This window comes from Microtus oregoni, unplaced genomic scaffold (assembly GCF_018167655.1).
Source record: "Microtus oregoni isolate MIOR12 unplaced genomic scaffold, Mior012 000003F_ref0000135, whole genome shotgun sequence".
Classification (NCBI taxonomy): Eukaryota; Metazoa; Chordata; class Mammalia; order Rodentia; family Cricetidae; genus Microtus; species Microtus oregoni.
In genome coordinates, this window is record NW_024543062.1 from 4,715,634 (window position 1) to 4,729,322 (window position 13,689).

The 13,689-nt window shown below is 42.7% G+C and overlaps 1 protein-coding gene across 1 annotated transcript; it reads right to left on the reverse strand.

The window, feature by feature from the left end:
• Positions 1-1,279: 1,279 nt before the first annotated feature.
• Positions 1,280-13,038, reverse strand: LOC121446593 (paired immunoglobulin-like type 2 receptor beta-2). Its single transcript, XM_041649310.1, has 4 exons — positions 12,951-13,038; positions 12,250-12,639; positions 3,517-3,706; positions 1,280-1,306 (listed from the first exon to the last, which is right to left on the reverse strand). Exons 1-4 carry the CDS (start codon positions 13,036-13,038, stop codon positions 1,294-1,296), a joined length of 681 nt encoding a protein of 226 aa, XP_041505244.1. The 3' UTR covers positions 1,280-1,293.
• Between the last annotated feature and the right edge of the window lie 651 nt (positions 13,039-13,689).

Sequence of the window (13,689 nt, forward strand, 5' to 3'; positions counted from 1 at the left end):
GGATGCTGTCCTTATGTCCCAGCATGCTCTTTGGTAGAAGCTGACCCACTGACTATCAAATGTTAAGACAGGCTGGACTTGGAAGGAAGTCTTGTCTTAGGGGAGACCCCAGAGGTCAGAACATCCACAAGGCAGGAAATAAGGAAAACGAGTGTTTGTAGTTGGATCTGTGAGGAAAGGATACTGAATATGGGACCCAAGCAAGCCATGGTCTGTCACCTGAGGAGGAGCATGGAGTGGCCAGGGCCTGTGGCTGAGATGTCAGTGTCCAGGGAGAATGGAGAGAGAAACGGGGTTCTCATGCAGTGGTTCTCATTGTGGACCATGGTCCCTGCCTCTCTCAGTGTCGCTGCTCCTGGACACAATCTGCTATTCTCTAAGGTCTCACATGGGTGTTATGAGAAACAGGATAGGCATTGCTGGGAGGAAGATATTTATTAAAAATGTTATTAACTTCATGGACAGATAGGTAACAGCAGAGTTGGGATCTCAGGACCAGAGACAGACAAACTGACTGGGTTCCGAGGAAGGGAATTCAAGTACACATTGCAGAAGTGGGGTTCTCTTCCTGTACCTGTCCATGGACGGATGTTTCACAGCACAGGGTACAGCCCTGCTCTCCGATTTCCAGGCTTTGGTGAAGGAAGGGGTTGAGATGCAGGATGTGTGGCCACCAAGCTTTAATTTGATGGAAATTCACCACCCTGGTGAGCGATGCTGGCCCCTGGAGTTCCATTAGTTGGGGACTAACAGACACTGTTGTGCCTAAGAAGGAGAGGACGGTTTTCTGTAGTCAGTTTTCTACTTGCCCCATTTAGGTCCCCAAATGAACGCAGGTCATTGGTCTTGGCTGCAGACAGCTTCTCCTACTGAACTATCTCTCTGATCCCCACTTTTCTTTTGTCCATTAATATGTAATTTTCAAACCCTTCATTTAAAGTAATATTAGAAAATGCCATGACCATAATTTATCCCCTTGAAGAATCCACATTATTTTTTTATGACATGGTCTGTCATTGGCCTGTAACTCAGCAATTACACTAGACTGGCTAGACAGACAGCTCCACGCTTCTGTCTCTTTCTTGTCCAAAGAGGGATTACATATTTCAGTCACTCTCCTGGTTTATAGTGTGGGTTCTCCCAGTGAGACACAGGTCCTCCTACCAGTGTGCAAGGGTTTCTAACTCAACCATCTCTCTAGCTCCTTTGCATGTCTCTCATAACAAACTTCCTCAAATAGCCCCTCACCTGCTCCTTGGGATGACAGCTGCTCACCTGGCTGGGGTTTCAGCTTTAGTCTGCTGGCCTGTAGGAGAAGAACCAGTGTCAGTGTGGCGGCCATGCTGATCCTCTGTCTGCCTCTCAGCTGTTCTCTGTGTTCAACATTAGGGGCACAGAACAGCAAACAGCTCTGTAGCAGCCAATCAGGGACAGGTCTGAGAGTCCCCAGGACCTGAGACCAGTTGTCAGCTGTCCTTCTGCACAGCACAGCCAATCAGAGGACAGCTCTCCTGTCCACTGCCCCTTGTCCATGTCTTTCTCCCTTTGCTTCCTTCCCCTGTCTTGAACTCATGTCCCCTCCCTGCTCTCCCTGCTCTGCACTCACCAGGCCTCCCTTTTGTCTCCCTGGAACCTGGATCCCTGGCTTTCCCTTTGAGTGCAGGCTCCTGCACCCTGCAGATTCAGTCTCAGGGTTCAAATCCCAGTCAGATCTGCTGCCTCCCAGACTGCTGCTCTCCACCTCTCAGCTGCTCTTCTTATCCACTGCAGGGCTGAGCCCTTCTGAAAACCAGGGCCCGCATATTCATGTCTGTATTTCTGTGCTTTCCATTACACTCCACTATCTGCTCATCTCTGCTGCCATCCTGTAGTCTTCTTATCATGGATTTAAGTCTGCTCTGAATCCAGTCCACACTTTACTTTTGTTTAATGTGTGTTCAAGATCTTGTGGAAGCCAAGTTGACCTTCAACTTTCTATGTAACTTCATAACAGCTTGAACTCTTAATTCAGCCCCCATGTACTTCTCAATGCTGGGATTAAAGTGTTCCTTACCGTGTTCCCATGTTTGTTTCTTAGAATCCTTTTGATTTTAGAAGAAAAATCATTTGTCTTTCCAGAAAAGCCATTGGTATTTGAATAGAAACTACATTTACTTTTTTTCATTGTAAAGAGTTATTGTATAAAATTTTCCATTATTCAAATGTCCTTACATATTTCAGTAATCTTCTACTTTTTATAATTTTATTTCTGTGTAGTACATATATGTATGTGCACATTTGCATGTGTTCACACACATGTGGGTGGTAGAGGTATATCTTTGGGTATCATCCTGCAGGAGCTGTCCACTATAGTTTTGGGGACAGGTCTGCCCTTGATTGGGGTTCACTGATTGGGCAAGCCTTGCAGCATAGTGAGCCTCATGGATCCTACTGCACCTTTCTGTCCAGTATCTGCCAACGTAGTCAACTTTATCTGTGAACCCTAGGGATGGTACCCATGGTTTTGTGTTTATGGGCAAACACTTCACCAACTGATTTGTCTCATGGCTGCTCTGCTATTTTTCTCAGCAGTGTTTAGTTTTTAGGGTACAAATCTTTCACCTCTCTTAGTGTAGGTTCTCCCAGACATGTTCTTTTCAGCTGTGGTCTATTGCACACCGTTGTTTAATTTCTGTGTTGATACCATATCCCCAACTCAAGCAGTTCTCTGTCTTCACGGTCTCACCTCCTGTGAGATGCTGTCCCTGCAGGCTGCTCTACCTCAGACCTTGTTTAGCAGCCACAGCTCTTTCCAAACGAGCAGTTAGCCCCCGGGGCTCCTGCGAGTCCCTTGAATTCCTTAGGAGCAGGCTGTGTTCATCTGCACTTGATCCTCTAATTTCCAGCTGGGGCTCTAAGGACGTAGGCACAGATTTAGTCCTGAGTGGGTTCAGCCTCTTTTCTGTCCTTCTGTTCTCTGCCCTGCATATGTTTCCTGTGCTGGCTGTTCTTGGCTGACTTGGACTGAATCAGTAATGAACTATAATCCAGTAATGAAGGGTCACACTTGTGATCTGGATCTCAAGGGAGGAAGACAGCATGCCTTTGATGCAGACCACAAGGCTGGAAGGCACTTTTTATCTGGGCCACTCCTTCTGTTTTAAGCTGGTGCAAGGACAAGGGAAGCAGGAATTCTTCACCTACTTGCCCTCACCTCCATCATCACATTTATTTCCATAGTCAAGATCGCAGCAGAGCAGCTGAGACGCCAGCCTCATGGGACTGAAAAGCTACTGGGTCCTTGGGTTTTCCATTCACAGTTAGTCATTGTTGTATGGCAGCCATAAGTCATTCCAATAAATTCCCATATATTCATTATATTCAAAAATATATTTCACTATATATTTATACATATATCCATTCCATAAATTCTGTGACCCCAGAGAATCCTGACTAATACATTTACCTATCTCCATGTCCCACAACTGAGAAAACTCAGAGGTAAGCTCAGGTGAGAGCCTGTCCTGGACCACTCACCTTTTCTTCCACCATAGGAAGATCAGCATCACATAGACGGGGGTTATGAGCACAGCCGTGGCCACCACCCCCCCGACTGTGGCTCCTATGTTCACAAGTGAAGGATTCCTCTGTCCCTCTGTGTCCTCCAGTCCAGCTGTGGTGACTGCAGAGGTGATGATGGAGGGGCTCTGCATGGTGGTGCTGACTGCTGGGGAGAGATGAGGAGTGAGCAGATCCTCCCTGGATGAGGATGAGTGTCACATCTGTCTCCTCTGTGGGAGGTGGGATGGGGAGCAGCTGTTAGAAGTTCACAGAGGGGAACACATGCTGAAGGCTGAGACTCCAGGAGAGCAAGCTCAGTGCACACCTTCCACCTGTCCTTACGCTGTGTGTTATCAGGGTTACATTTAGTTCCAGATAATGAAGTCATAGAAATACAGTTGTTTTGGTCATAAATGCATGGAACAAACAGATGTCTCAGTCTGTATTGTGTTTGCTCTCAGGAACTTAGACACCAAGTTTGATCCCTAGAATCCATTTGAAGAGCTTGGTGAACTGTGCATGGCCTTTAATCTTGTTGTAAAGTCAGAGGCAGCCAGATCTCTTTGAGTTAAAGTCAGCCTGTCTATATATATTTAGTTCCACACCAAACAGAGTTGAGTGAGTTGTTTACCAGTAAAATGTGGCAGAAACAGGCATGTCCCTGGGGCTCACTGGTTAGCCAGCCTAGTCTATTTGGCAAACTTGAAGCTAGTGAGAGACCCTGTCTTAGAAAATAAGGGAACGGCTCCTGAATATTTCCTCTAGCCTCTGAATGCAAATGAAGAATTATCAATGCTTGGGGAGCAGAAGCCAGGAGCAAATGCAGTCCCAGAAGCCAACCCAGTTTCAGGACACTGGTAGATCAGTATTGAGCCAGTGACCCAAATCAGAGTTAGTGATTTCCATCAGAACTAGAGTGGGACAGAACCAGCTGCCTAGGACAGAGAGCGAATATCTCTAACTGGAGAAGAAGCCAGAAGTAAATCCAGTCCCAGGAGCCATTTCAGTCCCGGGACACTGGCACATCAGGATTGAGCCAGCGACCAGATCCAGAGTCAGTGATCTTCACCAGAGCAGGTTAAACTCCAAGCCATGGACTTTTGCAGGAGGGGATCCAGACCAGGATTTACAGAAACAGGCAAAGCCGCAACCTAGGCCAAAGTAGGCCTGAGAGAGCAAACTGCAAGGGAGCAGAGCAAAACACAGGAGTGCTGAGCTATGTCCAGGAACACGGAGTAACCGACGGGGTAACTAGAACTGATACACTGTACCACAAGGAACGACCATCTGAGCTTTGGATTCATTGGCCCCTAGAAGATTATTCAACAGAATCTTAGACAGCCCCAACCACACCTATTAGAGGAAAAGATAAATAGAAAAGGTAAGATCACATGCTGCACCACAAAGAGCAACACAACACCAGTAAAACCTAAAGACCCTACAACAGTAAGACCTGAACAACCAAAATCGGATGAACCAAAGGAAATAACCTAAAAAATAACTTCAAGAGAATGTTTGAAATTCTTTTTGTTTCATGCTTTCTTTTTTTTAATTTTTTTTTATTGAGAAAAGGAAAAAAAAAGTATCCACCTCCTCCCCCATTTCCCTCCCCCTCCTTCCACCCTTCTCCCCCTCCCCCCAAACTCCTCTCCCCCTCCCTTAAAGATGAAATGAGAAATTCCCTTAAAGCAATTGAGGAAAAGACAAACAAAATATAGGAAGATATCAGCAAATCACTTAAAGAAAACCAAGAAAAAGACATCAAACATATAAAAGAAACTATTCAGGACTTGAAAACTGAAATAGAAATAATAAAAAAACACAAGCCGAAGGAATCATAGATACAGAAACCATGAGAAAAAGATTAGAACCACAAATGCAAGCATGAACAGCAGAATACAAGAGATGGAAGAGAGAATCTCAAGTGCTGAAGATACAGTAGCGGAAATAGACTCATCAGTTAAATAAAACATTAAATCTAACAAAAGCTTAACCCAAAATATCCAGAAAATACAGGACACCATTAAAAGGCCAAAACTTAGAATAATAGGTATAGAAGAAGGAGAAGAAGTTCAACTCAAAGGCACAGAAAATTTATTTAACAAGTTCATAGAAGTAAACTTTCCCTACCTAAAGAAAAATATGCCTATGAAGATACAAGAAGCTTACATAAAACCAAATAGACTAGATCCAAAAATAAAGTCCTCTCACCACATAATAATCATAACACTAAATATACAGAGTAAAGAAATAATACTAAGAACTGTAAAAAAAAAAAGGCCAAGTAACATATAAAGGTAGACCTATCAGAATTACACCTGATTTCTCACTGGAGATTATGAAAGCCAGAAGGTCATGGTCAAGCATTATGCAGACATTAAGAGACTATGGATACCAGCCCAGACTACTATACTCAGCAAAACTGTCAATAGCCATAGAAGGACAAAACAAGTTATTCCATGACAAATCTAGATTTCACCAATACCTAGTCACAAACCCAGCCATACACAAAATACTAGAAAAATCTTCAAACCAAGGAAGACGGCTACACCAAAAAAAAAAAAAAAAAAAAAAAAAAAAAAAAAAAAAAAAAAAAAAACAAACACAAGACAATTGATGATCTCATAACAGCAAAATCCAAAGAAGAAAAAAATGCACAAATTAACATCACTAACGAGGAAAACTAAATTAACAGGAGATAGCAATCACTGGTCATTGATATACGTTAATGTAAACAGACTCAACTCACCTATAAAAAGGCACAGGCTAAAAGATTGGAAAAGAAAACAGAATCCATCCTTCTCCTGCATAGAAGAAACACATCTCAACCTCAAAGACAGACATCGCCTCAGTGTAAAGGGTTGGGAAAAAAATATACCAATCAAATGGACCTAAGAAACAAGCGTGTGTATCTATCCTAATATCTAACAAAATAGACTTCAAGCTAAAATCAGTCAAAAGAGAAAAAGAAGGTCACTTCATATTAGTCATAGAAAAAAATCCATCAAGAGAAAATTTCAGTACTGAACATCTATGCCCCAAATACAAGGGCACCCACATATGTGAAGGAAATACTTATAAAGCTTCAATCTAAACCACACACTAATAGTGGGAGATTTCAACACTCCCCTCTCACCATTGGACAGGTCAGTAAGAAAAAAAAATGAACAGAGAAATAAAAGAACTAACAGATGTTATGACTCAAATGGACTTAACAGACATCTATAGAATATTCCATCCAAACAGAAAAGAATATACCTTTTTCTCAGCTCCTCATGGAACTTTCTCAAAAATTGACCACATATTCGGTAACAAAACAAACCTCATCAAATAAAAAAAAATTGGAATATACAAATGTACCATGCCAGATCACCATGGTATAAAATTAGAAGTCAACAACAGTACTAATTCCAGAAAACCCACAAACACAGGGAAATTACCAGTGTTCACCTGACTCATTATGGGTCATGGAAGAAATAAAGGGAGAAATTAAAGACATCCAAAAATTCAATGAAAATGACCACACAACATACCCAAATTTATGTGGCTCACTGAAAGCAGTGGTGAGAGGAAAGTTCATAGCACTAAAAACCTACATAAAGAAGCTGGAAAAATCTCGCATTATGAATTCACAGAACATTTGAAAACTTTAGAACAGAAAGAAACAAGCTCACCTAAGAGAACTAGAGGGCAGGAAATAATCAAATTGAGAGCTGAAATCAACAAAATAGAAACAAAGAAAACAATACAAAGAATCAATGAGAGGAAGAACTGGTTCTTCCAGAAAACAACAAAATAGACAAACCTTTCTCCAAACTAACCAAAAGGCAGAGAGAGAATATCCAGATTAACAAAATCAGAAATGAAAAGGGGGACATAACAACAGACACAAAGGAAATACAGAGAATGACCAGGTCATATTTTGAAAACCTGTACTCCACAAAATTGGAAAACTTAAAGGAAATGGACAACTCTCTGGATAAATATCACTTACCAAAATTAAATCAAGACCAGATAAGAAAAGTAAACAGACCTCTAACTGCTGACGAAATAGAAACATTCATCAAAAATCTCCCAACCAAAAAAAAGTCCAGGATCTGAAGGTTTCAGCTCAGAATTCTACAAGACTTTCAAAGGAGAACTAATACCAATACTCCTCAAATTATTCCACACAATAGAAACAGAAGGAACATTGCCAAACTCTTTTTATGAGGCTACAGTGACCCCGATACCTAAACCACAAAAAGACATTACTAAGAAATAGAATTACAGACCAATCTCACTCATGAAAATTGATTCAAAAATACTCAATAAAATAATGGCAAATAGAATCCAAGAACACATCAGAACCATCATCCACCATGATCAAGTTGGCTTCATCCCACAGATGCAGGGTTGGTTCAACATACGAAAATCTGTCAACGTAATCCACCATAAAACAAGCTGAAAAATAAAAACCACATGATCATCTCATTAGATGCCGAAAACGTTTTTGACAAAATACAACATCCCTTCTTGATAAAGGTCTTGGAGAGAGCAGGGATATAAGGAACATACCTAAACATAATTAAGGCAATATACAGCAAGCCAACAGCCAACATCAAACTAAATGGAGAAAAACTGTCAGCAATTCCACTGAAATCAGGAACAAGACAAGGCTGTCCACTCTTTCCATATCTATTTGATATAGTTCTTGAGGTCCCAGCTAGAACAATAAGACACAAAAAGCAGATCAAAGGGATACAAATTGGGAAAAAGGAAGTCAAACTCTCACTGTTTGCTGATGATATGATAGTTTACGAAAGCAACTCCAAAAATTCAACCAAGGAACTTCTACAACTCATAAACACTTTCAGCAATGTAGCAGGATACAAGATTAACTAAAAAAATCAGTAGCCCTCCTGTACACAGAATATAAAAGGACTGGGGAAGAAATCAGAGAATTAACGCCCTTCATAATGGCCACGGAATACTATAGCATATCTCAGAGTAACTCTAACCAAACAAGTGGAAGACTTATATGACAAGAACTTTAAATTTTTGAATAAAGAAATTGAAGAAGACTCCAGAAAAAGGAAAAATCTCCCATGCTCTTGGGTAGGTAGAATTAACATGGTAAAAATGGAAATCTTACCAAAAGCAATCTATAGATTCAATGCAATGCCCATCAAAATCCCAGCAAAATTCTTCAATGACCTCAACATCATATGGAAAAACAACAACAAAAAAAAACCCCAGGATATCCAAAATAATCCTGTACAGTAAAAGAACTTCTGGAGGCAACACAATCCCTTACTTCAAACTCCACTACAGAGTTACAGTACTGAAAACAGCCTGGTATTGGCATAGGAACAGACAGGAGTACCAATGTAACCAAATAGAAGACCCGGATATCAATCCACACATCTTCGAACACCTGTTTTTTGATAAGGAAGCAAAAAATATCAAATGGAAAAAAAAGAAAGCTTATTTAACAAGTGGTTCTGGCATAACTGGATATCAACATGTTTAACAATGAAAATAGTACCATATCTATCACCATGCACAATACTCAAGTCCAAATGGATCAAAAATCTCAACATAAAGCCAGCCACACTGAACCTTATAGAAGAGAAAATGGGAAGTACACTTGAACCCATTGGCACAGGGAACCACTTCCTTTTTTTTTTTTCAGTGAAACCATGGTTTATTGTGCTGACATGGAACTTTTCAATGCACCTTTATTTTTTTTAATCTTTCTTTTTTTATTAATTACTTATTAAAGATTTCTGCCTTCTCCCCACCACCACCTCCCATTTCCCTCCCCCTCCCCCGGTCAAGTCCTCCTCCCTCATCAGCCCAAAGAGCAATCAGGGTTCCCTGCCCTGTGGGAAGTCCAAGGACCACCCACCTCCATCCAGGTCTAGTAAGGTGGGCATCCGAACTGCCTAGGCTCCCACAAAGCCAGTACATGCAGTAGGATCAAAAACCCATTGCCGTTGTTCTTGAGTTCTCAGTAGTCCTCATTGTCCGCTACGTTCAGCGAGTCAGGTTTTATCCCATGCTTTTTCAGACCCGGGCCAGCTGGCCTTGGTGAAGGGAACCACTTCCTAAATAGAACCCCAGCAGCACAGACACTGAAACAATTAATAAATGGAACCTCCTGAAACTGAAAAGCTTCTGTAAAGCAAAGGAGACTGTCAACAAGACAAAATGACAGCCTACAGAATGAGAAAAATCTTCACTAACCCCACAGAGGTGTGGTCTCCAAAATATACAAAGAACTCAAGAAATTGGATATCAAAAGAACACATAATCCAATAACAAAAATGGAGTACAGACCTAAACAGAGAACTCTCAAAAGAGGAATCTAAAATGGCTAAAAGACACTTAAGGAAATGTTCAACATCCTTAGCCATTAGAGAAATGCAAATCAAAACAACTCTTAGATTCCATCTTACACCTGTAAGAAAGGCCAAGTTCAAAAACACTGATGACAACTTATGCTGGAGAGGTTGTGGGGAAAAGGGAACACTTCTGCATTGCTGGTGGGAATGCAAGGTGGTACAACCCCTTTAGATGTCAGTGTGGTGATTTCTCAGAAAATTAGAAAACAAACCTTCCTCAAGACCTGGTAATACCACTTTTGGGTATATATCCAAAGGATGCTCAATCATGCCACAAGGACATGTGCTCAACTATGTTCATAGCAGCTTTGTTTGTCATAGCCAAAACCTGGAAACAACCTAAATGCCCCTTGACCAAAGAATGGATAAGGAAAATGTGGTACATTTATAGGAGTACTATACAGCAGAAAAAAATGATGACATCTTGAATTTTGCAGGAAAATGGATGGAGCTAGAAAATATTATTTTGAGTGAGGTAACACAGACACAGAAAGACAATTATCACATGTACTCACTCATAGGTGGTTTTAAAACATAAAGTAAAGAAAGCCAACCTACAAACCACAATCCCAGAGAACTTAGACAACAATGAGGACAATAAGAGAGACTTACATAGATCTAATCTACATGGGAAGTAGAAAAAGACAGGATCTCCTGAGTAAATTGGAAGCATGGGGACCTTGGGGGAGGGTTGAAGAGGGGAAGGGATAGGCAGGGAGGGGAGCAGAGAAAAATGTAGAGCTCAATAAATATCAATAAAAAGGATTGTCAATGCTTATACACCTATAGATACACACACAGACACCTAAATGAACAGACCCATATGATCACACACAAAAAATACACGAAATGTATAACACAAAATATAGAATTTTGATCATAGGTGTCCAGCTCAGTACAGGGCAGCATACATTCATCTGCTCAGCAATCCCCACTAAGGTCAATGTCCACTTTTATCTATTTGGAAACACTAGACCAACAGTTCCCAACCCGGGGTTTGCTACCCCCACAGTGGTAGAATATAAGATAACATGCAATCAGATATTTACAGTATGATTCACAGCAGTAGCATGATTATCAGTATGAAGTAGAAATTAAAATAATTTTATGGTGGGAAAGTCATCACAACATGAGGAACTGTATTAAAGGGTCTCCGCATTAGGAAGATTGAGAATCACTGCGCTAAACCCAAGAAGCCTCTCCTTTCTCTTCCACCCCTGAGCCCTGGCAGCTGTGGTTAGACATTACATCAGGTCAACATGGCAGCTGTAGAGACTGCACAAGAGCTGTGTTGTGGGCGTCCTCTCACAGGTTGGCTTTAATTTAGTCAACACCCACTTCTGGATATGGTAGCACAGGCCTTGATCTCAGCACTTGGGAGACAGAGGTAGGCAGATTTCTTCTGTGACTTCCAGAACAACCAGAGCTACATGGTGAGACCCTGTCTTATAAAAATCAAAACACCATAATATATTCAAAAATGAGACATAGAACAAGGTTGTGGTCAACAACGAAGCACACAGTGTCCCCAGAATCCCCAGCTCCTACAGGGTCATTTAAAGGGTCGCAGGGGTAACAGCAACATAGAGTTCCACTCAGTGTTCCCAGGGCTGGGTCTGCAGTTACTTCTGCTTCAGAGGAGAGGCAAGGATCAGAAGACACAGCAGCTAAAACATGAAAATGGGGGCATTAGTTTCTAAGACCCTTGGGGCTTGTGTGGAAGAGGTGAGGACAGGAAGGCAAGGAAGGGGTGTGGGGGGCTGGGAAATGGCAAAGAGACAAGGGAGTGGGTAGGGAAAGGTGAGGGATGTGTCCTGGGGAGCTAGGACAGGATATATGGGGCTGTGGTGACAGATGGCAGTTTACAGTTGGGTTGTAGGACACCAAGAACATCCAGTGGGCACCAACTGCTTGTTCTGGGCTTAGGTTGGAGCTATGTGTTGATGCTCCATACAGGGACTAACTGGAGCCCTGACACAGGACCAAGTGAGTCAGCTATATCCTGGAAAAGTCAATCCACCTCGAGATCTCAGGAAAAGGGAAAATGACCTGGACTGAAGTGTTAGTTTGGGACAGAAAGGGGGTGAACTAGAGGGAAGGCCTCATGCTGAGATCTAGAGTGTGGTGGGGTTCCATCTGAGCAGAGGATGACAGACAACTCAGAGGAGACAGCAAAGACTTGTCACAACCACAGTGGAAAGATCCTGTTCACAGAGTTCTGGGCAGAACTAAGAAAAAGAATATGAAACCAAGGTCAGAATACTGAAGTCTGAGGTGACATCTAGGGTACAAGAAAATCAAAGCTACAGGCAGGGCGGCTCACCATGAGTGACAGTGATATTGCTCCCATGAATAGACTGCATAATCTCCATGAATTTTCTTTTTGTTTTCAGATGAACTCGGCAGAAGTACACTGTCTGGTCCTGCTCCTTCAAGTCCAGGATTCTGAGGACTCCGGATGTCTGAGGCTGTGTCCAGTTCAGGATGAGCCGGTCCTTGAAATGTTCATGGATGAAACCCGAGGAGGAGTTGTAGATCAATTCCCCATGGAAGTGCTTCCATCTCCAGAGAATCCTCATCTGTGGATCCTTTGCCAACTCCCAGGGGAAGTAGAAGGAGAAGGGGATCTCGATGGACTCACCCTGGACACCAGAGAGGCGTGCTGGTTGGTTGACACCAAAGGTATTTCCTCTGTTGGATCCTGCTGAGTTCCCTGGGAAGGATGGGGAAATCTTAAGTCTCTGCAGACATGGAGAGGACAACCCAGAGCTTCCTGAGTTGTCATCCACAGACAGCTATGTGACATAGGGTAAGACTGTCCCCATGTCTCACTGTCCCATATAGGACAAGAAAGACAGGGAAAGGCTGGGTAAGATCCACTCTTAGGATGAGCTCTCTCGTGGGGCACAGAGGATAGTGTGGCTCCTCTAGACACTTATCCATGTGACAGCCCACTCTTCCCAGCCTCACTGGCCCCTCCTCTGGTTAAGGTAGAGTCCCTGCTTGCAAGGTCCCTCCACTCACCAGCTTGCAGGCACAATGTTGGCAGCAACAGAAATAGGATCCAAAACATGGCCTGGTTCTCTCCAGGAAGTGAGACCAGCAGAGCCATCAGATGGGAGAACAGGTCCTCTGGAGGGTCCCTGGGGTGGTCAGGAGTCAAGAAACAATCAGGGCAAAAATGATTCCCATCCCCTGGTCTGTATGTAGAGGACTGAGTGTGGGCAGGACCTCCCTATCTCCACCTCCTTGAGATCAGCAACTTCCTTTATCATTCTGGCCTCCTCATTTCCATGTTGCAGAAGATCCACCCTTGTAGTTACTGAGAAGATGACTGTGCCTTGAGCCCAGCTCCCATTTTTAGCTGGAAGATGCAGCCTTGACCTCTGCATGCCGGGCTCTCCTCTCTTCCACCTTGACCTCTTTCTTATCCATTCTTTTCCATTTCATACGCAGCCTGTAATCACTGTTTCCTCAGCTCCGTAATTTCCTCTACTCCTGCCATCCCCTCAGTCTGTTTCACATTACGTCCCCCATCATGTTGGTTGTCTGTGTGTCTGTCTTCCTCTCTCTCTTGTATTCTCAGATAAAGAAGTGGTCATCTTCTAATCATTTCAGACACCATGAGGAAGGAAGTGATGAAGAAACACATTCAGTCCCCAGCCCTAGCATGATGACTCCACCCTCATCTACTCTTTGCCCTCTTCCTGTCTTTTGGCTACTCTTCATAGCACCCCAGCTAAAACAACGCCCAGTGAACAGT